Source organism: Cyclopterus lumpus, chromosome 15 (genome assembly GCF_009769545.1).
Source record: "Cyclopterus lumpus isolate fCycLum1 chromosome 15, fCycLum1.pri, whole genome shotgun sequence".
In the NCBI taxonomy this organism is placed as follows: Eukaryota; Metazoa; Chordata; class Actinopteri; order Perciformes; family Cyclopteridae; genus Cyclopterus; species Cyclopterus lumpus.
In genome coordinates this window covers 10821032-10843893 of record NC_046980.1, presented here as the reverse complement: position 1 = coordinate 10843893, position 22862 = coordinate 10821032, and the positions used below count along the sequence as shown (strand labels likewise).

Below are 22862 nucleotides of genomic sequence, written 5' to 3'. Positions count from 1 at the left end.
GAGAGAAGCCCTTGTCAAAGCCGAGAATAGTTTCTCCCACACACTTTATTTTCTCTTTCTGCACCCCCTACCATTTCTCTCTCTGGTTAGACATACAGTGCAAACATATGGTAACAATCGGAAGGTACCCAGGGAACACACAGGCTTCGGGTGGCATCAGGCTCTTTGCATAATCATTTAGATTTGTATTTGTTTGGTGTTTACATGTATAGGACCTGACACATAGATAAAACCGGTTTGTCATGTGGGTTTAGGTTTGCCATCGGGTTCAGTTATTTAGCAGCTGTCAGCACAAAAGAAAGTCGACCATGGAAATGAGATTAGCAGATTAAGTATCCGACTGATTACAGAGTTCACAAACAATGAGATCATGGATACATTGTGAACTATTTTAAATGTATCCCTTATTTAATCTTGCTGCCTTGCCGCTGTCATTTGAAACAGACCTTGAAGGCTATTTGGAAGTGAGAGGGACTCGCATTGGATCTGTACAAAATGTCTGTTTCAGGCTTATCGTACTCTGTGCAGTGTAGCGTACACCCATGAGTGCAGTGACAGCACTCAGCCTGCGTATGCTGATATAATAATGACAAGTGTTGCATTCTGTTGGCGCCCAGTGCAGTCGGGGCTCTGTGGTTTCCATTATGGCTCTATGGTTTCCATTAGCCCCAACTTCTACAGAGGGGTTGGCATGGAAACCGGCTTCAACACTGGCTGAACTTTGACACACACCTTTTGAAAGTCATCTGTCAAGGGCGAGCAACTCAATGGTCAAACGTACATCTGGCAGAGTAAATACAAAGTGCATTATCCAGTATACACCTGCACACATCTTGAAATGGATTACAGGAGATGCCTTTTCATTTAATAAAAAAACAAAATAAGCGCTAAGTTGTATAAATTGCAACATTTTGACGACGATTCTTGCAGTAAGTTTCATTACTGACCTAAGGATTAGAGCAGTACCAAGTTAGTGACCTCTGTTGCTGATGTTTGAGCTCTCTGTTTGTTCATTTTGTATTCAGTGCATCCCCAGTGACACACTGGGATGTTCCCCGACTGCATGTTTTGTGTGCACGCTCTGTAATATCCCTTTGTATTTAATGTGATTGTGTGCCCTCTTTAGTTTGGTTTCTGGGTTGTTTGGTTTTCTCGTAAAAATCTGCTTTTTGTCCATAGCTTAAACTGTACGGTTCAATCTTGGTAACCAGAGGGAAAGTATTTTGTTTATTAAGCAATTACAAATGGTTGAATTATCTAAGCTATCCTTTTCTTATATCCTGTTCAGCCAGACACCTCAATATTCATGCCAAGTTTAATTTCTTCTATCAAGTAAAGGATAAGGCTTGATACATGAGGAAGAACATTTTTGTTTTGCTGATAAATCACCTACTACAGTGTGTGTGTGTGTGTGTGTGTGTGTGTGTGTGTGTGTGTGTGTGTGTGTGTGGTGTGTGTGTGTGTGTGTGTGTGTGTGGTGTGTGTGTGTGTGTGTGTGTGTGTGTGTGTGTGTGTGTGTGTGTGTGTGTGTGTGTGTGTGTGTGAGAGAGGGAGAAATTAATAACCTAATGCTGAACCCACACATACCCCATATAAGTCTCTATAATCCCTCTACCCTTGCTGAAGGGCATCTGGATACTGGGAATAGAAAAACGTAACTGATGTTTTTCATCTCTTTAAATGAGAGACATCTTGTGCCAAATGCTGCCGGCTGCCCACAGACATCTCAGCTCATCAGCTTGTAAGACCACACGGTCCTTTGCTCAACTCTGGCCAACCATGCCATCACGGCTGCTCATTAGATTCTCTTAAAGGACAGAGGCGACATCTGCGAAGACCATTATGTCCTGCAACATCCACACACTGCCTTACTTTCAATACGTCTGTCACATTACTTTGCCAAGTCCACTTCAGTGCAGTCCTACCCGGACCATCTGGTACAGAGTAGGAAGACATTAAGTGATCTGAACTATGGTTCTCATCTAACATCAATAAATATCTGTTTCTTTTAAACTTGCCAAACTTAGTCCGATTTCAGTAATATTCTATCAACTTTTAAAGGTTAATGTGTGAGCCTGCTTATTGTGTACAATAGTATGATGATGGATTCAGACAAATCTAGTTTGATCATAAGAACTTAAACAGTGAACAAATATGACCACAGCTTTTTTTTTTTATTTTAGGAAAGAGTAACCCAATACTCACAGTGTTCAATGCAACACTGTCCAGTATCCAAGCACTCAAAACTAAAGTGGTTCATTTGTCTCTTGGCACATCCTGCTAAGTAGTGGATAAGGCCATTGTCATTACATAGATTGCCTTACAGGTCTCCATAGGGTAATTAGGGGGTCTGACGAGTGTCCACACTAATCCATGTCAATATAAGGGCTGACTTCTACTCCGCATGTTTGGATTTCTCATTTAGGGGTTTGGCAATAAGACCTGGTGACATTTAACTTTAACTCCAGAAGGGCAGCTCATCTTACCACAGTGCAAATGAAGCATATCAATTGTCTTAAATCCACCGGATTAGTGCGATTTAAATTGCTTATCATAACTATATCATGGTTGAGTTCCAACCATTTTAATAACGACAATGTTCTCTACTATGTTCAATTCATTTAAGAAATGGCAACAATAACATTTGAGGAGCAAGATAACCGATAACCTGAACATTAACTTTAAAGAAAAAAAATAATGACTGAATTGAATTGAATTGAAACTGAAGTTTCATTGTTGAAACAGTTCATCATTTAAAGTTTAAATGTAAGACATGTGCCCAAATTACTCTCATCTCATGAAATAAATGTGAAGCTGATCTTTGAACTTGAACGGCACTCAGAGGACAAACTGGGTCACAACCTCAACTCCAAAATCGTTCCAATCTAACTTGGTACTTCCTCACTTCTGTAATCAGCCCTGTGCGCAGTCTGACAGGTCCCCCTGCTGTAATGCGCTACATCTTTTGCCAGCGGGCCCGTCAAAAACTCAGAGGTCCTGTTTAGAATTTGTGTCAACCGCAGGCCTCCAAATCACTTTGAACGTTTTTAGTAATGTCCTGTATAAAAGCACAATCATATTGATGTGCATGTCTTTGTCAACATGCATTCAGATCACGAAGGGGTGGTTTGGCCGAAGGGACAGTTTTTATATTGAGAACGGAAGACAATCCAACCACTGTGGGCTGTGTGATTATATCTTAGAATGTCTTAAGTGGTTCAGAGTTGAGTGTTTGATTGCACTTGTTGTGCAGAATTTAACCACTTTTGTTTCATGGAGGAAAATGTTCACTTTTAGGGCAAAAAAAAAGGAAGATTTAATTCAGTTACTTGTTTGCTTTGAAATGGCATTTCTTGACATGTATACAGCTTTCTTTTAGTCTGTATTTGAGATGTGAGAGTGCTTTGGTCTGACTGATTATCTGTGGGAGACATGCCAGTGTCTGCAGTGATTTATGCTGCCCACTCAAGATGATGTCTTCCCCCCTTCCAGGCATATTGTGGTCTGTGGTCATATTACCCTCGAAAGTGTCTCCAACTTCCTCAAAGACTTCCTACACAAGGACAGGGATGATGTCAATGTTGAAATTGTTTTTCTCCATAAGTAAGTTTTTACGTCCTCACCACGTGTAGCAGAACACAAAGTAGCCGAACAGTGCAACAATACACAGGCAGTATATATATATATATATATATATATATATATATATATATATATATATATATATATATACATATATGATGTATGCTAACCCCTCTCATCTTTTCTCTGTGTGTTAGTATTTCCCCTAATCTTGAGCTGGAAGCCTTGTTCAAACGCCATTTTACCCAAGTAGAGTTCTACCAGGGATCTGTTCTCAACCCTCACGACCTCGCCAGAGTGAAGGTACAGTCAGGGACATCTCTATGAGACATGACATCACATACAAGTTGTTGAATTAAAGTGTTGAATAAATTGCTTGTTAATGTGAATTGACTATAATGTTAACTTATCTGTTTCTTTGGTCCCTACACATAGATCGAGTCAGCAGATGCCTGCTTAATCCTAGCCAATAAGTACTGTGCAGATCCTGATGCTGAAGATGCCTCCAACATCATGAGGTATTGTATTGTCTGGACTTGGAAATCACTGGAAAATGAATTAATTGTGTGTTACATTGTGCCATTTGTTTTCTGCTTCAAGGGTTATTTCGATCAAGAACTACCATCCCAAGATCAGAATAATTACACAGATGCTACAGTACCACAACAAGGTAAGACCTTTTGGTGCCCTGTGAGATAAAAGATTGCTTTATCTGGATGCTCTTTATTTATCTCACAAGACTAAACATGTATATCATACAGCAATGTGTGCTGCATTTCAGTAGTTGTATTCATCATTTGGTAATTCACAACAGCATGTTTTATACGAGTGACCACTGACTCCCTTGACCACTCTCTCCCTTAACTCCAGAAGGACCAGTAACGTATAACATGACAATTCATGCAAATATGGACCTTTTCATTGCTCAAATTCATAATGACTATTATGAAAGTCACATACATTATTGTGTTGCGTAGCATTGAAATTGTATTATTTTTTTAATTTCTAAGGAAAGAATCAAATCAATCTTGTGCTTTTAAAGTGAGGTTCCAAGCTGATGCTCTTCTTCACACTGAGCTTTAAATAGCCTCTACACATGCATTTAAAGATTGCATCTCTATTGACACAGTGTGTAGACCTTTTATCCATGTTTTCATAACTATAAATCACTTTCTTCAAACAGCTTCGACATTTCCCACTTTGAGAAAAAGTTCTACATTTTGGGGGGGGGGGTAAATAAAATCCAAAAGAAAGACAGGTGCTGTAGACAGGTACCGGAGTGTTACACAGAGAGAGAGAGAGTGAATACATGTTTATTCAGACAGGCAGTGTATTGTTGTGTATTGTGACCAAGCCGAAAATACAAGTACGAGCCAGAAAATGATGGTGTTCCCCCTTGAATCATGAATCATTTGCTTAGATTTCTGTGTCGTGTGACCTCGTCTTTCTGTCATGTGCTGAAGGCCCATCTGCTGAACATTCCAAGCTGGAACTGGAGGGAGGGTGACGATGCTATCTGTCTGGCTGAGCTGAAGGCAGGCTTCATTGCCCAGAGCTGTCTGGCTCAGGGCCTGTCCACCATGCTAGCCAACCTCTTCTCTATGAGGTCCTTCATTGAGGTAACACAGAGGACAAGATCAACTTGCCTGGTCTCAGCCGCTCCTTCTGAACGGACTGAAGTAATGGGGATGAATGAATTTTCCCATCGCATTTTTTTTGTAAATTAGATGATTTATTCAGCGATTGAAGGTGAGGTTTACGATAAGTGGATACAGTAGGCTCTCTGCCGACAGATGGACTAGATCTGTCAAACACAGTACAGTCCCCGGAAAAAGGTTGACATCTTTGTCCAGAGAAAGACTTCCATTTAAATGATTTCAGTCGTCCCGGCACATCGTATTTTACTGTGAGATTTCATATGGAATCTGTTTAGTGTGTCTGTGGCTCAAAATTGAAGAGGTGCTTCTCTTTTTCAAAGAACTGTTCTCTTGTCATAAAGATGATGAATCGTCTTGTAATGAACAGGCTGATGGTGTGCGGTGGAACATCTGCAGACCACATTGGGCCGATATTTGAAGAAAAACAGTGTCTCTTTTTTTGCCTTCTGACATTTCCATGCTTGTTTTTTTTTGTTGTTGTCAGATTGAGGAGGATACATGGCAGAAGTATTACCTAGAAGGGGTGGCTAATGAGATGTACACAGAGTATTTGTCCAGTGCCTTTGTCGGCCTCACCTTCCCCACTGTCTGTGAGTAAGTATCGCTCTTTCCTCGCTCAGCAAGCCCACTGTCAGTGGTAGGTATAGCTAACAACTCTGAAGTGAGGAAAGAAACGCAAGATGTGAATTTCAAAGGCGTTTGAACACATCCGTTGTTTGCTCATACACTGCTGTCCTCTAATAAGTGCATATGTTTTTCAGGCTGTGTTACGTGAAGTTGAAGCTGCTACTTATTGCGATCGAATACAAGTCGGAGCAAAGAGAAAGCAGGTTTGTTTATTGCATTTTTATTCCACTAACGTCAGGTATAACTGTGTTAAAAGTGAACTACTGTGTGACTCGCTTCAAGCGGATCTTTTAAGAAAAATATATATTATTATATATTAAATATTTTTTTTCCCCCCCCAAATCCTCTTTTGTAGCTTTAATAACAGTTGATATTTGATAGACATTCATTTTGTGAATGACGTTTGAATGTTAGCATGCCAATGTAAGCATCATTACACACAATAACAGAAAGCACTCAGAGAGCACAAACCTCTGCCAAGGCTGCACAGTCATCTTGAGTTTCTGTTTTTCATTTTAGTGTGCCAAAGTGCAGTGGTACATGATAAATATATTTTTTAAGAAACTTAGTGAAAAAACATGGATCTGCACCAAAACCTTACTTATTTCTTGCCCTCTTGGCCTCATCTTTCTCCAAATTGAATTGAATTCTGATGACAACTTTTTGGAATTTCATGCTACTTGGCAAAATTCAATGGGACTGCTAATACTGACTGCATGTTCTCGGTGGTGCTAACTACATATCAACACGTCTGATACTTTTACCAAACCTTGCAGATATGCAGGATAAAGGATAACGATCTGGTTGAAATGTCTTCTTGGTTTATTACTGTAGGTAACGGCACTGCAACATGTCTTTGTCCTATGTTGATTATATCGTGCTGTCAAATAAGAAATATAATCACACCTGAATTATCAATTTGTTGCACATTCAAATTTCACGTCATGTTTTTCCTTAACTTGATTCCTTTGTGTCCCTGTTCAGTCTGTATGATAACGAGTAACTCTACATCAGTGTCCGGCTTATCACCAATAACAACATGAAGTCCTATTGTTTTTACTTATCTCAAATGCCAAAACTCACTCACTCTTCCCCTTTCACCTGTGTCAAATGTTTTTTTGTGTACTGGAAGAGTTGCATGTTAAATTGTGGTCATTTTGATATTACACGTTAGAACCAAACTTAAATATATAGATTTTGTGTACATATTTTATCCTACACTGTGCTATTTTCGGTCTTTTTAACTAGTTAAGTTATTGAAAATAGTTATTGTATTACCTACAGCTCTTTTCTAGAAGATGTACTGCCACAATGTCCAGTGTCATTTGGTTTTTTCACGTCTTTGTCAAAAGATAACCAACTTTAAAATCCAACAGAATTTCTTTAAGTGAACATACATGTCTTTAGGTGCGAGGACCGCACCTTTTGGACAAGCATGAAATAACTTCATTGTGTGTCTGTACAGAGTTGCGCCTCGTGCTGCCATATAAGGAAACATTAGAAACAGTCATATTCTCCTATTCGTTTATGTTCATGACAACTGTTTGATTTGAGATGTTTTCTTGTTGTTTGCAGAAGCCGAAAGCGGTATGCCCTCTACCTTATCTTACTTCCAAAGTTCAACCCAATCTCCACCACTTTAAAGCTTCTGACTTTGGGAGTTTCCCCAAGGATATTTTTCCAAACACTATCTCACAGGCCTCTATTCCTAACTCTTTTTTTTTTATGGTGTCCCTTGTGCTTAATGCACTAACTTCTTTGCAGGCAGAGAGAGGGTAGATAAATTGGACATGTTTGTAGAAGTGCTGTTTCTGTGTCTTTGCTGTTGTCGGTGTACCAAGGCCCAACGCTCACCCTTTCTCCATTTCTATTTGATCCTTTGAGTTTTGTCCTTTACCAGTCCTTTCCTTAGTTTGTTTTTCTCACTTTCAGTTCTTTTTCAGTGTTGCCCAGTTGTTACCCTACTGTATGTTTGCTTTGCCAAGCAAGTTCTTCCACTCATGGTGTTGTTAAATCAGTACTCCATGGTTCTTTGACTCAGAACCAGTGAGGAGTTTGTTTACGCATAACTTAGATCTCAGATGGGTCGATAAACACTGGTAATCTGTTGTTCTACATTATGGATTTAATCTTGAAATACAGTGACTGATTATCCACCATTGCTGTTGGCAGTGGCTGATATAATACGATACAACATCTTTTTCTTCATGGTTTCATTACACCAGCAGCAGCTCACCAATTTGTGTTTTCTTTTCATCAATTGACACACTAGTAAAAGGCATGGAAGTGATGGATTTTGGATGGCATTAAGTGGATCCAAGCTGAAACATAATAACCATAGGCTAAAATATTCATAAAGGGCCCCACATTTCACTTTTGCATTCCATCACCCTCCCATGTTCTCAGAGTTAAACGTATACCCATCTGTGCACGTCAGTATGTCTGGTTTATGTGTGATTACCTCGAAAGGAAGAGTTTAAGTGTGAATGAGCGTGTGTCTCTCAGCCACTATGTTCTGTCATGCTTGTGCGTCTCTTGAGTAGATGTTCTTAAGTGAGGTCACTTCCTGTCAGTTTGGTGTTTGAGAAACAATCCAACTGCACAGAAGTTACTGCAACCGTCTGCATCTACGTACCTGTCCTTATACCTGTACTACAGTGGCTTTGCCTTTCTGTCTGATTATTGTCCTCTTCATGCTGTATGGTTCTGTAACTGCATGCTATGACACGATCACATACGGTGTTTGATGCTTGCTTTGTTGCTCACAATATGAGGTTTTGATGCTTTTTAAGCTTCTATTCACCAGTTTACACCTGAACAAAGAAAAATGTCTTGGATAGATACTCCTGTAAAATCTCAGATTTGGGCAGCAATGTTTGTGGAACTGTGATCTTTGATCTGTTTCTTTCATTTATTTTCACTAAAGCGCATGCCAGGCGTAACGCCTCTTTACTTCTCTGGGGGCCATTTAATCTGAGAGGATGTTAGATTCTATTTTACTTATTGAAAAGAAAAATGTGGAGGTAAAAATGTACTGGTGCAATTTGATCACAGCCCCGATATGTGTATGGATTCAATTGCTCCCTTAATATTTTTGTTTATTTTCTCCAATGTAGCCTTTTCCAGAGCCCAGAGGAAAGATGTTTTCTCAGATGTACTACTTCACTTCTGCACAGATAATATACTTTTTCAAAATTAGTTCATAAAATTCTAGATGGTAAGAAACACGTTACCTCAGCACCGACAGTAGTTTTGTGAGCCATATGAAAGTATTATTGTCACAAATTGACAAAAGTTTGAGTTTAAAATTGAGTAAATTAAATAAAAATATCAATAGTTTGTCGTCTTTCATCTGGGCTCATCGTATTCTGAAGGAGTGTAACCCTTAACGATTTGTGGGTTCAGTGTTTTGATTTCTTAGTTCACACTTACATCATTGATGATTGTTGCCCACAGGTAACCATTAATGACCAGTGTGGGTGTGTGCGTGTGTATGTATGAGCGTACAGTATGTGTTGTGTCTACTCGTTGTCTCAGTCTAATTAATGGGGAATGATACAGCCAGCCACTGTAAGTGCTCAGGAGTCCCACACTAAATATAAATGGTTTGCTAATTAATCCCTTGATATTTCTTTTTAGTTCAGCTTTTTTTTCAGCATACCAGCATATTTGTATCTTTAGATATATGCATATAATTAATGCAGTCAAATAAGTCAATATTGATCTTGCTGGATATGCATTGTGATTATTTTCTCCCTATAATTCAAGTGAGCACGAGTTTCTCCACCTTTGGACTTGGATTTTTTTCCTAGTATAGCAGAGTCACGAGAGTGCAATCCACTTTGTATCGGTAGGAAAAAAGCTGTTCATTCCCTTGCATCCCACTGTCAACTACTAACCGAGATAACAACTCTTACTGTACATTCTCTGTACTGCAGCCATGTCTCAATGGCCATCATGACATCCGTTTGGACTAGATGACTGTATTTGAGTGCTGACACTAAAACCACTCCATAGCCATAATTTTAATTCTTTCTGCCCGTGTCCCTTTACTCGTACCTCTCTGTCACCCTTCTCACCCTGTGGCAAACCAATACCATACTATAAAGAAAATAATTAATATGTAATGTGCGATCATACTGTTATACATTCTGTCCATCCATGTGAGTATCACATCAGCAAATTGCCCACAATCAAAACAACAACAAAAAAGTCCAGATAAGCACAGTGCACATCCGATTAACGGCTTCAACAAGTCTGTGTACCATTCCTCTTGATTAGCGTGTTATGATCATGAACGGAGTGGAGCGTTGTCCAGAAGTTGATGAGCATGATGTGTCTATTTCTCTGATATCCCAGCATCCTCATCAACCCGGGTAACCATGTCAAGTTGCAGGAAGGAACGCTGGGATTTTTTATCGCCAGTGATGCCAAGGAAGTGAAGAGGTAATATGTCAATCCTGATGAACAGCTGATCACCAATTATGTGTAAAGGGCCAGTTTGATTATTCCAAGTGCTAAACATTTTTACTGTGTTACTTTTAGAGCATTTTTCTACTGCAAAGCTTGTCATGACGACATCACAGACGCTAAGCGGATCAAGAAGTGTGGCTGCAAACGACGTGAGTAGCTGCGCCTTTATTTTTCCCCATTGACACCCCTCCTTCCCTTTCTCTCAGTCCATAACCTACTTGTGGGTCTGTGTCTCTCATTACACTTACGGTTTGTATCAAACTGTACCTCTCATTGTTCATGTGATTTTAAAGGCAATGCTGCATGTTGTCACACCATTTTACCCTTAGGAAAGTGTTTATTATAGGTCCCATTTGAACTTCCATAATTCCATTAGGGAATGTACATCAGTCAATATCTGTATGTGTATGTTTTTATTCTTCTTTATTTACACAAACAAAGAATGTAGTTGTGCTTTATGACATTATAAAGACCTGAGGCATAGAGTAGATAGAATTGGCATTGTGCTAGTTGACAGCTGTACAGACCAAACATGGAAAACATCCACAATAAGAGAGACAATGTATAGGACAATGAGCTTTTTTTACTGCAATATTTAAAATATTAGAACATATGACCCACTGTATTTTATTAAGTTTACATGCAAATGCTATGAGAGTAATGAGCTCAGCCTCTGTGATCTTAATTGTTACATTTCAGACAATACACCCTGTCAAATGGAGAGTTTCCCAATTTAATTCTGCAGACATAACATTACCATTAAGGCAGGAACAGCACATGAATACAACCTGACCTATGCACAGTAGTCACTTGTCAGGACATGTTAGCCACTGGATAAATAATTCAGGTGAATATCCCATATTTCCACTAAAAGGTCACAGACAATTACTGTAAGCAGCCTGTTAGAGACAAAGCCTGGTTTTCAAAAAGATACCCACCATTTCCTTCTTTTGTCTGCGTCATTTCAATTATTCAGACAATCTCTTGCTCTCCCAGCTCAATAGAATCATCAGGCTTTTCCACACTTTTATTTAGACAAACTGTTTACTTCGGTTTGATTTCATAACATCGTCATGTCTGAGACCAAGGTGATCGACATGGCGTTGTGTTTTATGTTATTAGTTCCCAACACGAGAGTTGCATTTAGAAAGATGACAGTTCCATTACTGCAAGGGATGTCTGTATGACAGTATGTTCTCTTCTATCATGTTTTGTTCTCTTCTGTTGTCTTTCCCATGTTTGTTTATGACCAGTGACACACTTTTGATGTATTTCCTTCCCTGCTGCCATTGGAAAACACCACTTTATTTTAACTACTCACTGGTAGTGATTTATTGTGAGTAAAACGAAAATGGCTGTACTTTTACCCAGAGTGCAGTTCAATTGTTTTTTCCTCTTCAGCTAATAGTATACTGTATCTATGTTGCATGTACCAGTGTAGCTTCTGCATCCTTCTCCTCGCCTCTCATTTCTACTGTACTGTGCTTAGACCAGACCAAAACCAAAACAGCTGAAAAAAAGACTCATACCAGCATCAGGCCTTCTCATGACGGCCCCAGTCAGCTGATGCTCTCACTGGTTGGAAATGACAATTAAGTGTGACTTGATCGGATGTGGCCGGCAAGATCTGCAGTTTTTCCTTTTACTATTTGATCATCCAACCAATCTCATATGGCATTTGGAAGCCAATCTGCAGGCAAGTCTTATGCCATTATCAATGATTAACCTCCCTATAGCGTAATGCTCCAAGAAAGTACGGAAGGAACGTACTAAAAATCACGGATGCCATACAGTAATCATAGATTTAGTAGAGCTAACATTAGGGGAAGGAAATTAACAAGAACCATTGAAGTTTAAATTGATCTGCTTTCCGTCAAAGGAGGTTTTGTGTGCGGCTGTACTTTCAGAGAGCAGAAAATGTCCACGTGGGAAGTTCAGCAAATCCTAACGACCTAGGTTGCCAAAACACAATCAAAACAATCTGGTATCCCCCTTGCCCCACTTCTCTGTGATCTCAGCCCCTTTGTAAACTGTGGGTCCTCGTCCTGCTCTGGCCGAGGTTTCAGAGATCATCAGTTCCTCTTAAGAGTTGAAATGTCACCACACACGTCTTATGCGTTTAAAAAAAAAAGTTTTATACTTGCTGCATTGGATTAATTTCACCAGCAGTACAGTGTTACTTGCCATAGCGTTAGATTGCCACTAGATGGCGAAGTCATGCCAGAGTCACGTCTAATAATACAATACTCAAATGGTGATGTCTATAGAGGAAACTTAAATCCCCTGAAACCCATTCAGCAAAAATGCAAGGATGACATTGGTGTGTTTCTGTGCATTATGGTAATACATTTTATTAAAAAAAATTATTTACAGATTGTGAAATTCCTTCAGGTTTTGTTTATATGACATGGTGTACGCCTTTTCAAGGACAAAAGCATTTGTCTCCTACACTCTTTTTGGCCGCCACTGCAATAAGCTACTGTGCACTGTGCTTGCTATCGCTCACAAGTTCAACTCTTTAGCTTCTGTAACAGGATAATGTAACAGGATAATTTTCCTTGCAATCTTTGCTGAATAGGGAAGTCTTAGGGGTATATATCAGAATGGTGCTTTCTTTGGGACATCCTTCATATTCAACATAGAGCCCTGATAGCTTATGTTTAAGTATGTTGTGCCTTGGTGGTTTACAGGAGATGCTGACTGATTTAACCCATGCAGACAGTTTATCAGGGCAGCCGTCTTGTTGAATTATCAATTAGGAATGCCCTTATCATTCAAGGCCAGAATCTGGGTATTTGTGAAGTCAGAAGTCAAAGACATCGTCCGTGTGTGTGCGTGTGCGTGTGCGTGTGCGTGTTTGTACACGTCTTGTGTTAACCATCACTCCCCTTCCATGTGTCAATAATCTACATTGTAAAAAACAACATCATGTACTGTGGTCCGAATGCCTGAGCAAAAACTCTGAAGTTAAGAAATTCCCGCATGAAGTGATAGCATCGCTGCACCTTGTCTACCATACCCCCAAACTGTTTCAACACTGTGAACAGTTATCTCCGTATAGTCTCTTGTTGCTATGACCGAAACTAAGTTTGCTGCATGCTTATTACATGCTCATAAGGCACATGTGTATGCCACAGCATGCAACAGTCCCCGATGCCTTCATCCCATGGGTTATGATCTGCGTTTCCCATTCTTTCCCTGGCCAGAAGCTGAAACGCATTACTTCATCCAAGATCTTATTTTCCGATGTGACTCCGAGTCAAAGATGCTGGAAGTGTCTCTGTAAAGGTGCCAGACAGTATTAGCCTGCTGTCTGTTTGCACCTTGGCAATGAGGGAATGGGAACCAGGGACTGTTTCTGCCCAGAGTCACAGCAATCTAGATGTGCGACTCTCAGGACTTTCACTCCTACTTCCCTTGGGGTTCAGAGCTTCCCTCACTCACACACACACACACACACACACACACACACACACACACACACACACACACACACACACACACACACACATACTCGTAGTTAAGGAGTTTGTGGTTGTGTAATACTACTTTCCTATCCACTCTTACCTAAACAAGAGCACCTATTTTCCAAATAGCATTTTCCTTGGAATGATAATTAAATAGAAACATCAATGAAACTCTTTGATACAATCATTATGGCATTGGTGATGATTCAGGCCTACATGGGTAATTATTAAAATGCCATCCTGACCTGATTTTATTGAGTGGACACAATTAAACAAGCCTACTCAGTATTTTCACCTCATGCATTTGAGGCAAGTGGATAATAAGCAATTTTATTACCTATCAGTCAGTAAGACGAATAATGGTATTTTCTCTTTCAAAAGTTACTTATATGCTAACTTTAAATTGATACAGAATCACAGAATATTTACAAACATATACATCCTTTATCCAGACTTACCTTTTTATGCATGCATGCACATTAGAGTGAAGCTTCCCTTGGGGAGTGGAGCAGTGAAACTTCAGGTTTGCATAGACGGTAGCATGAATTGGCCCGTCTAGCCAGTAGAATAGTGCGATGCCTTGGACAGAGCGGCTACAGCTGCATGATGGGATACAGGTACGTGATCCACTCCTTTAGCCAATTGGATAGAGGATGTACAAATGTATGAACCATTGTATGAGGTTGCTGCTGAAGACATTGCTCATGCCTCTCTTCCCTGAATGCCTCCCTCCCTCTTTCCTTTCTCCTCAACCCTCTTTCCCACTGTTATAGTTTTGCCCTTTGACCTGTTACAGCCTTAGCACACAGCTTGACCTCTCCAGACTCAGCCAATAGAAATGAGAAATAATTGTTGTATTGTAATGTGTCCAAATTTGACTCTTCCGACAAGAAATGTAAAAAATAATTGGATGACTTTTCTTTCGGTAAAGTAATTTGAATTTTAAATCTTGGCGCTTGGAGCGTGTTAATTTAATTTAGGTCTGTGGGAGCAGGTGGCTAAGGCTTGCACTCTCTGATGAAGTTACCTTCCGACTTCCCTTGGATGAATATTTCTCCTTTTGCCATTAACTTGCTGCTTTTCCTTTCCTCTCATCCCAAAACATGACTGTAGCCAAGATGTCCATCTACAAACGAATGAAACTGGCATGTTGTTTTGATTGCGGCCTTTCAGAGCAAGACTGCTCTTGCATGTCAGGCAGTGTACATAGTAACATGGACACCCTTCAGAGGGCCTACCCACTTTCCTCTGTCTCTGTTCATGATTGCGCAACCACTTTACGTGCCTGTAAGTTACACCGCCCAACACATGCTGTTAGATGTTTGTGGTTTGTGCTCTGTGTATATTGTACCATGCAGAGGTACTGTACGTGTATGTGTGTGTCTGTGATGACGTCCATGTGGTGTGGTCCGTTAACTGTGACTCCATAGTTTAGTTTGTGTAGCTGTGGCTTAATAATTTTTTTATTATCTATTTATCTATCTATCGATCCTATCGATCTGGCTTTCTGTCTATCTATTTATTTATGATTTTCTAATTATTTTATTTGAACTCTTAATCTTATATGTATCTTGTATGTTATTTGTAGTTGAATTCCATCAGTATTCTTCAGTTATTCCATCATTTTCATTTGACACTATTTGTTTATGTACTACGTGTGGTGGGTTAGTGGTGGTGTGGCTCTGTGGTGCTGCTGTACTGTACAGTACTGTAGGTGTTAGACATGTGGCTAACGCATGATGCATCAGTCATGCAGTTGTGTGATAAAATCCCTATTGGATCTGATGTATTTTGAACTGTAAAGGTAAGATATCTGCATATAACCAAATGGAACGTATTATTTTATTCTCATGGTTTTAGCCTGTATTGTACTGATAGTGTTTGTGAAATGATTGTCTTATATATTTAATTTGAAGGTCCTTACAAACCTCTGAGTTGACACTGTTTTCAGTTTGCACATTTTTCAGTTAAAGCAGCTTTGCTTCTGTTCCTTTTTTTCTTTTACCTTTGACTTAACCTTTCCGATCAACGAGTCTTCAGTTTCACTTTAATGCAGAAGATAAGAGCAAATCATATCTGAAACGGTGTTTTGAAGTTTTCTAACGGTCTTGTCGAGCCTTATAAATGAGGTGCAGCGCACTGATATTAAAACGTATTTTCATTGCTGACATTGGTTCAGGAATGTAACTATTAATATCTCAAGCACGTGAAATGCCCTTCTACTCTTTTAGGCTTTTAGAAAAGAACAAGCGCAAGAAGAACACATCCCATTCTTCCCACAATTAACACTGTTTTTTGGACAGAAAGTGTCAATTTGTACATTTTATTGTATAACATGTCCTGCTCAGCCTCTGATCACAACTGTTTGAAATTATTTTAGGCAGTGTATCTATCTCCTGCAGTCTTTAACAGTCTACCCATATCACATACACTGCATGAGAGAAGGGATGAGAGCTAAGGATAAAGTGAAGACAAATAAAACGGTAGAGAGAGGCTTTGTACACTAGGAAAGAACAAGAAATAGACATGCCGAGAAAAAAAACACAAAATGTAAACAACAAAATGGTGATAGTTTGCTTGATAAAGAAAAGGTCTGAGGACAAAAGCTCTTAGCAGATCACCCTCCTTTCGATTTTGCTTTTGAGTGGATGGGAAATACTAAATCGTCTGTCAATTACACATGGCATCAGTAGACTAGCTATGAAAGCCTTTGGTTCAGACATACAGATCCGATTTCCTTCTCAACATTCTCCCACCGTCTGCCGACTCAGCCTAGATTAGTGTCAAACATACCATGATGAGTTTGGCTTGGCCTCTTGTAGTTCGGCCGACGCTGATATCCCTTGGTACCAATTACTGGCCATTACATGGTTACTGATCTCACTTCTCCCTCAACCCCCTGTAGGATTTCAGGAAAGCCTCCCCTGTCTTAGATTTCTTTCCCTTTTTAACTCTGACTTTGTCTGAACAAAGTGAGTTTACTAAAGGAGAGCATTGGGCTTTGTCAGTCAGGGATTGTTGGATTTCCTCTCTCAATTCCCCCTGTTTTTCCCCCAGTAGACTGAAAGGATAAGACATCTTTATCCATGATGACTTCATGCCCCGTGTACATCTGAACCAGAATGTTCTAGCCTTAGTACTTGGATAATTGATTTCTTGGATAGAACTCATTCATTTAATGCACCCTGTGTTCTAATGCAAGTCACATTTGGACAACCTAATACAACACAGTGCAACACATAAACAACAACTTCTGTGTTGCTTTATGGTCTTTAATGATTCAGTATTTACTTAATAGCCGCTTTTTAATATGCACTCATCTTCGGGGTTAGGTGAGTCATGTGATATTTGGTGACATTGATAAACCCCTTGTGCAAATGGAGCAATCTCTGGACAAATTAGCTGACTAATTGAATGTAGTCTTCTGTTACGAGAGATCATTCATATATAAATCGAAAATGTAAATAAGACGAGGCTTGAGTTAGTGGCAGAATCTTTTGAAGATAAGATGGAACATTTGGACAGAGGAGGGCAAAGACCAGTCTTTGTCACTTGTGACTAGTTAAAACATATAGTTCAAAAGCACCCATTAGAGTTCCCCTTTGTGTGGTTGTGTGTATTGATTTTTGTCTTCAACAAATTAAGTTTTAAAATATTCCCAGAAGTTATTCAGAATTGGTCAGAATGAATTAAATCTGTATATTAGCTACATATGGTCTTTCTTTGTGTCCAGACCCTCAGCACAAGAAGCCAGCTTCCTTCAGTGAGAAAACCTCAACACGTTTTATATAATGGAGAGGCTGACAGCTTTTATAAAGCTGGGCTATGGACAAGGGTTGGAGACCCGGGGCTCGGGAGATGCTTTCAGCTAGTTCACGGCCATTTGGACTGTGTGTGTGTGTGTGTGTGTGTGTGTGTGTGTGTGTATGAGTGTGTGTGTGTGTGTGCGCACTTCTATCTCTGTGGCTGTGCATGTGTGTGCATCTGCATCTCATTGCTGGGGACCTTATCTATCCTGACACGGAAATTATGTTTGCATTTTCCTTTTCCCAGCCCTGCTGGTCTGTCACCAAACTTGCCCTGACAGCTCCTGTCCACCAGGCAGGCTTGGTCCCCTCCCCCCCCCACCCTCTGTCCTATGCCGCCTCGCTACGCCCCAGATGCTAGCCAGTTAGTCTGCCGCCTCTGCAGTGCGGGCAGATTGCTAGAGACAGATGCCAGGGCCACTGTGGGTCCCTGTTTGAGGATCTGTGTCATAGGCCAGCCTTGGGCCCTCACTATGACCTTTACTGCTGGAAAAGACTCTGGGAAAGAGCGGGGAGTGTCAGCAGCTCGGAGCTCATTTCAAATGCCCACTGTATCAGTACTTCTATCGGTACCCGTCTTCGGTACCTCCGGAGTCTGGGTTATGAACTGTAATTCCCAGATAATTAATAGTTCTGACAGTGGAGACCTTGGTCAACTCTTTTTAGAGAACAACCCAAGAGATTTAAAAGTGAAGCATTGAACCCATGTTCCAAAAAAATCCCTATCTCAATCTCTATTTATATAAGAGATGCGGACTGCATGTAAAGATCAAGTCTCTTTGTATTTGTGCTCTGTTACCGCGGCTGTTTTGAGTAGTAAGTGTCTGCTGTCTGTGTTCTGGACGTCTACACGCACTTAAGTATGTAGTTGTTGTCTTTGCACCCCACGGTGGCTTTTATTTGTTCTATCTACAGACCTCACAATGCTCATCACATTTAAATCAAAATGTAAAAGGTCAAAGCATATAATGAGTTTTTTAAATATGAAACATGACTTTGTTAGATCTACCACTGAAACCACTGTGTAACCTCAAATGTAGCTTTTTTTTTAATGAAAATAAAAAATGCGCCATTAGTCTGTCATTACATCTCATTACAGGGTGCACTTTTCTAAAAGCATGGCTCAATCTCAGAATAGGCAGCTCATTTCATCCACCTGTCTGACTAGTCTGTGCCATCATCATCACCACCATTAGGTTTTTCCATAATTTAATTGTACCTTTTTTAATTTTTCACTGGTATTACTTCATCATAGATACATTTGATTTAATTTCCACACACCGCTCTTATGTTGATGTCTCTATTTCCTAATGTGCCTGTTTCATTACACCCTTTCTCCCCCTGTGTGACGTGCCACTTGTCTTTGCATTCTCCTCAGCCAAATATAAGTATAATGGATATGTCAGATCACGTAAGTGTGTTTCTCTGTCCTTCTCCATTCTGCTCCAGCTCTATGTTTAGACTGAAACCCCCCAGTGTCATGTAACATAACTAGTACTAATGCTATGCTTTAGTATTTGCTTTGTTGTCCCATATTCCTTTAGAATATACTGATGTTGTCTTGTATCTTATACAGAGACAAAGTAAAATCACAGTTTAACCAGTGTGAAATTCAATGTTTAACTCAGACAGACTGTTTTATTTAGTTTATAAGTTAAATAATTCAACGTATGTTGATTGGAAATTAATTCCTGGTATTGATAGCAACTGAAAATAAATTATTTTGTGTTTGATAATACCATGTAGTTCCATAAAATATTCTTTTTGTATTGTACTGCATGTAGCAGCAGATGGCGCTACAACACCAGGGAACAGTGGAAGTCAGAAAGAGGCTGGCGTTCGATTCAAAGCTGATTGCAATTTAGGTAAATCTTAAATAATTGTTAAATGCATAATATTTTACTCTACTGGTTAAGAATATTGGTTAATTGCTATTTGTCACTTCTAACATTTTATATGTATATTTCTATCCAATGTATTTGTTCTCCTTAAGAATATTGATATTGAAGACATTTCTTTGTTCCCTCTTTGAAATAGTGGCTGTCTCTAAGCAGAACTAAACGGATCTGGAGCTGTCATAATATTAGTTTTAGTTGTATGCGTAAAACAAATAAATTAATAAGAAATATGCATTGCATAAAAAGCTTTTTCATGCGATGCAGATGAAAAACAAAACACGCTCAAGCAGCAAACACCATAATGGCAAAGCCAGCTTAGCTCACATGCAAAAGTAAACATTTGTAGTTATTCCTCTGCCTGATCATCCAGTTTACATTGGGTCACGACAATCTGATACGGCTTGCATGCAGGACAGTACCGTCATGTGATTAGCATTTCAGGAAGGGACAGTTGCCGTCTGCGTTGTTCAGGATGCACAGTGGACCTGCCAGGGCGGGTGAGCGCTCTCTAACGCTGCACGTGTTTGACAAGGGCCAGATGAATCCAGGAGCTATCGGTGGCGCCCCGTAAATCAAGGAGGCAGCTGACGGCTGGGATAAACGTCTGTTTATCGCCCGGGGCCACCCAAGCATGCTCTCTCCTCCAAACAACCAACCAGCCACCCTTCCACCAAAGGAAGGAACAGGGCTCCTCCTCTCCCGTTCAACTTTACAGCCACTTCAATACATGCAAACATACAGGTTGACTCAGTCAAGTTGTGTGTGTGTGTGTGTGTGTGTGTGTGTGTGTGTGTGTTTGGTGGGACAGCTTGCATTCAGATTCGTAAATTATCATATTAAAAACCGCAGTTACAGTTTAAATCACCAAGATTGAGAATATAAGACGACATCTTTTGTCTGGAATCAAACAAAATTTTCGATACACAATACAAAATGAATCCTCTATAAATGTTCTACGATACAACGTTTTTGAATTAGTAATATTATAAATTATTAGTTCTAGTTTTATATTTGTCGAAGTGAAAGTGTTCTGCAACACATTATGCTTGAAATGACACAATATCTGATTGAATTTGACGGGATTTGGCCGTGTCTCCATTTTTGTTCTCTCAGAAAGTGAAGCGCAACTGAGAAATAACACAAAGAGACTTCTTACTAATTCATGTTTGTCTCAAATGCAAAGTAATTGTCACTGGGAACATTTCAGTCAGAGCGTGGATAAGAAAAGATGAAGTTTCAACACCAGTTTCAGAAAAATGCAATGATAAATGATTCCTGTTTTTATGTCATTCATTTGTGTTGACTTAATCAGAACTGAAATGAGAAAATCCTGTATTTTTCATACAGCATTTTAAATCTTTTTTTTCTTACATATTTATTTGAAGTCAATGAATCTCTTTCTTCTTGACCAATTAACTTGTTTAACACCCTATAGTAAAATTATTGATTTAGTTTTGTCTTTAATCTTTGATAAAAACTAATTTAAAACAAATAACAATAATAAGTTTAAGTTTAATCACTAACTTATTCCTCAGCATTAATGCAGTCTTTCTCACACTTTTATTCTCCATTGTTTGACAGTAATGGATGAAGTTAGACCATCTTTTCAAAACCGATCAGTTAAAACCACCGGCTGCAACTCCACCTCCACCACCACAAATGCATTCCTTCCCGACAACTTGCACCCCAACCAGGACCCCCTGTCCAACCCAGGCAAACGCAACATCCCCCTTGTTAATAACCGTAAAGGAAGTCTGCTCCCCATGGGGCCAGGGCCTGGGTCTGACCTCTCAAAACTGCGCTTCAGTATCTCTGGTCCAGGAGACGTGGTTGCCAGATCCCAGGCAGCGAGTCGGCTGAACCGGGCCCGCAGTCTTCCGGTGAAATACCGCTACCACCCCAGTAATGCCATGCTGCTCAGTCACAGTACGCACTGTAGGTTGCCCCCTCAGCGGGATGCATCAGTCAGTAACCCTGCCTTCATTCTGTCTGGTTTGCTGCATGACGGTTCACTCTGCTGGAGCTACTGCTGTTATTTCTCCTGCTGCTTTGCACAGACACGCCTGCTACTGCAGTGGCTGCTTCTGTCTAAAACATGTGCATTTAGAATCAACACAAAAGGGCTACTTATCAGTATTTATATTATTTAATGTGTGAGCTCTGAGGATATTGAGCTCTTTAAAACTTTGGTTTTTAATCTCGTTTATTACTCAGTAGCTTGAAAACATTACATTTTTATTTATAAGTGTTGTACTTTTACTGTTAACAAATTAAGTTTAAAACCAGGAGGAGCCCGTCTCAACAATATGGCGAGGAATGCATATATTTGATGTGGTATTTTTTAAAGTGTATTAGAGAGAGAATAATTTGTAAAGTCCTTGTGATATTAGCTATTCTGAAAGCCCAATTGCATAAAGGAAATGTCACAGGGTGACATTTTATTAGAAGGCAAAGTTCTATTTCTTATCTTTTATTAGCAGAATTAGGTGACAGAATAGGACAATAATGAATTCCCACATGCTTAGAATAGTCACGGCTTGCAGCGTGCACATTGCTTTGCACTAATATCATGCTGTGTTATTGATTCCTAACCAAAGGACTAATACGGGTTTGAAGTGATGGGGCACTTGGCATTTGCGCTGGGAGAGTGCAGAGTGGATAAGAGTATCTGGGTGCGTGTCTGAGAGCTCTTGAAACTCACAGACAGTAGTGAAGATCAGACCACTGTTAGCTTGCCTGAAGACTTCAGACGACTGGGCCCGGCCTCAATCTGGCTGCTCTTTCTCGTCCTCTCTGTCTGACTGGGACTCAAGCAAAGTTGAAAAATAGTGTAACATTTCTCAACACATCCAAAGATACTTGACAGGAAGCTGAACTTCTACTATAAAAATCTAAAGAAACATTGTGGCTATGGTTCAGCGTCCTGCAAACGCTTAACACCAAAGCATCCAAATCTAAAATGGACTATTAAATCTTGCATGAATAATACATGTTCAAGACTAGTTCTGACCTCCTTCTGGAGGATGATGTTTATGTATTAGCTGCTTTCGATATTCATAGTTCACTCTACTCTGTTCGCGTGCCCTGTCCTTAGTGGTGTGTGTTGAGTGTTCTCTTGGCATGGAGGTAGACCCGAAGAGCAAGTGTGTGCGCTTTAGATAGAACTGGAATGATGGGGTGGGGTTCAGATAGTTTTCTTAAATAATAAAATAAACTACCCACTCAAGACCCATCTCCATAACCTTATTGTATCTCATTCTCATTGCTTTTGCCCATGCCCCACTGAAAATGACAGTCTATACCATCACATGGCAATTAATTGCGTAGGTAAGCATGGTCACTCTGATGCAG

General features: G+C 39.9%; 1 protein-coding gene across 4 annotated transcripts in view; it reads left to right on the top strand.

Moving 5' to 3' along the window:
- The window catches only part of kcnma1a (potassium large conductance calcium-activated channel, subfamily M, alpha member 1a), a 122298-nt gene that overhangs the window by 76462 nt on the left and 22974 nt on the right, over positions 1–22862 (top strand). For 3 of the 4 annotated variants that reach the window (XM_034551798.1, XM_034551799.1, XM_034551800.1), the window contains exons 10-18: positions 3493–3603; positions 3780–3885; positions 4018–4100; positions 4183–4252; positions 5046–5201; positions 5725–5834; positions 6002–6070; positions 10227–10313; positions 10413–10489. In XM_034551798.1, the coding sequence (XP_034407689.1) occupies positions 3493–3603; positions 3780–3885; positions 4018–4100; positions 4183–4252; positions 5046–5201; positions 5725–5834; positions 6002–6070; positions 10227–10313; positions 10413–10489 (869 nt within the window). Of the gene's footprint in view, positions 1–3492; positions 3604–3779; positions 3886–4017; positions 4101–4182; positions 4253–5045; positions 5202–5724; positions 5835–6001; positions 6071–7442; positions 7455–10226; positions 10314–10412; positions 10490–22862 lie in introns of all 4 variants that reach the window. The other variant, XM_034551801.1, reaches the window with a different exon arrangement.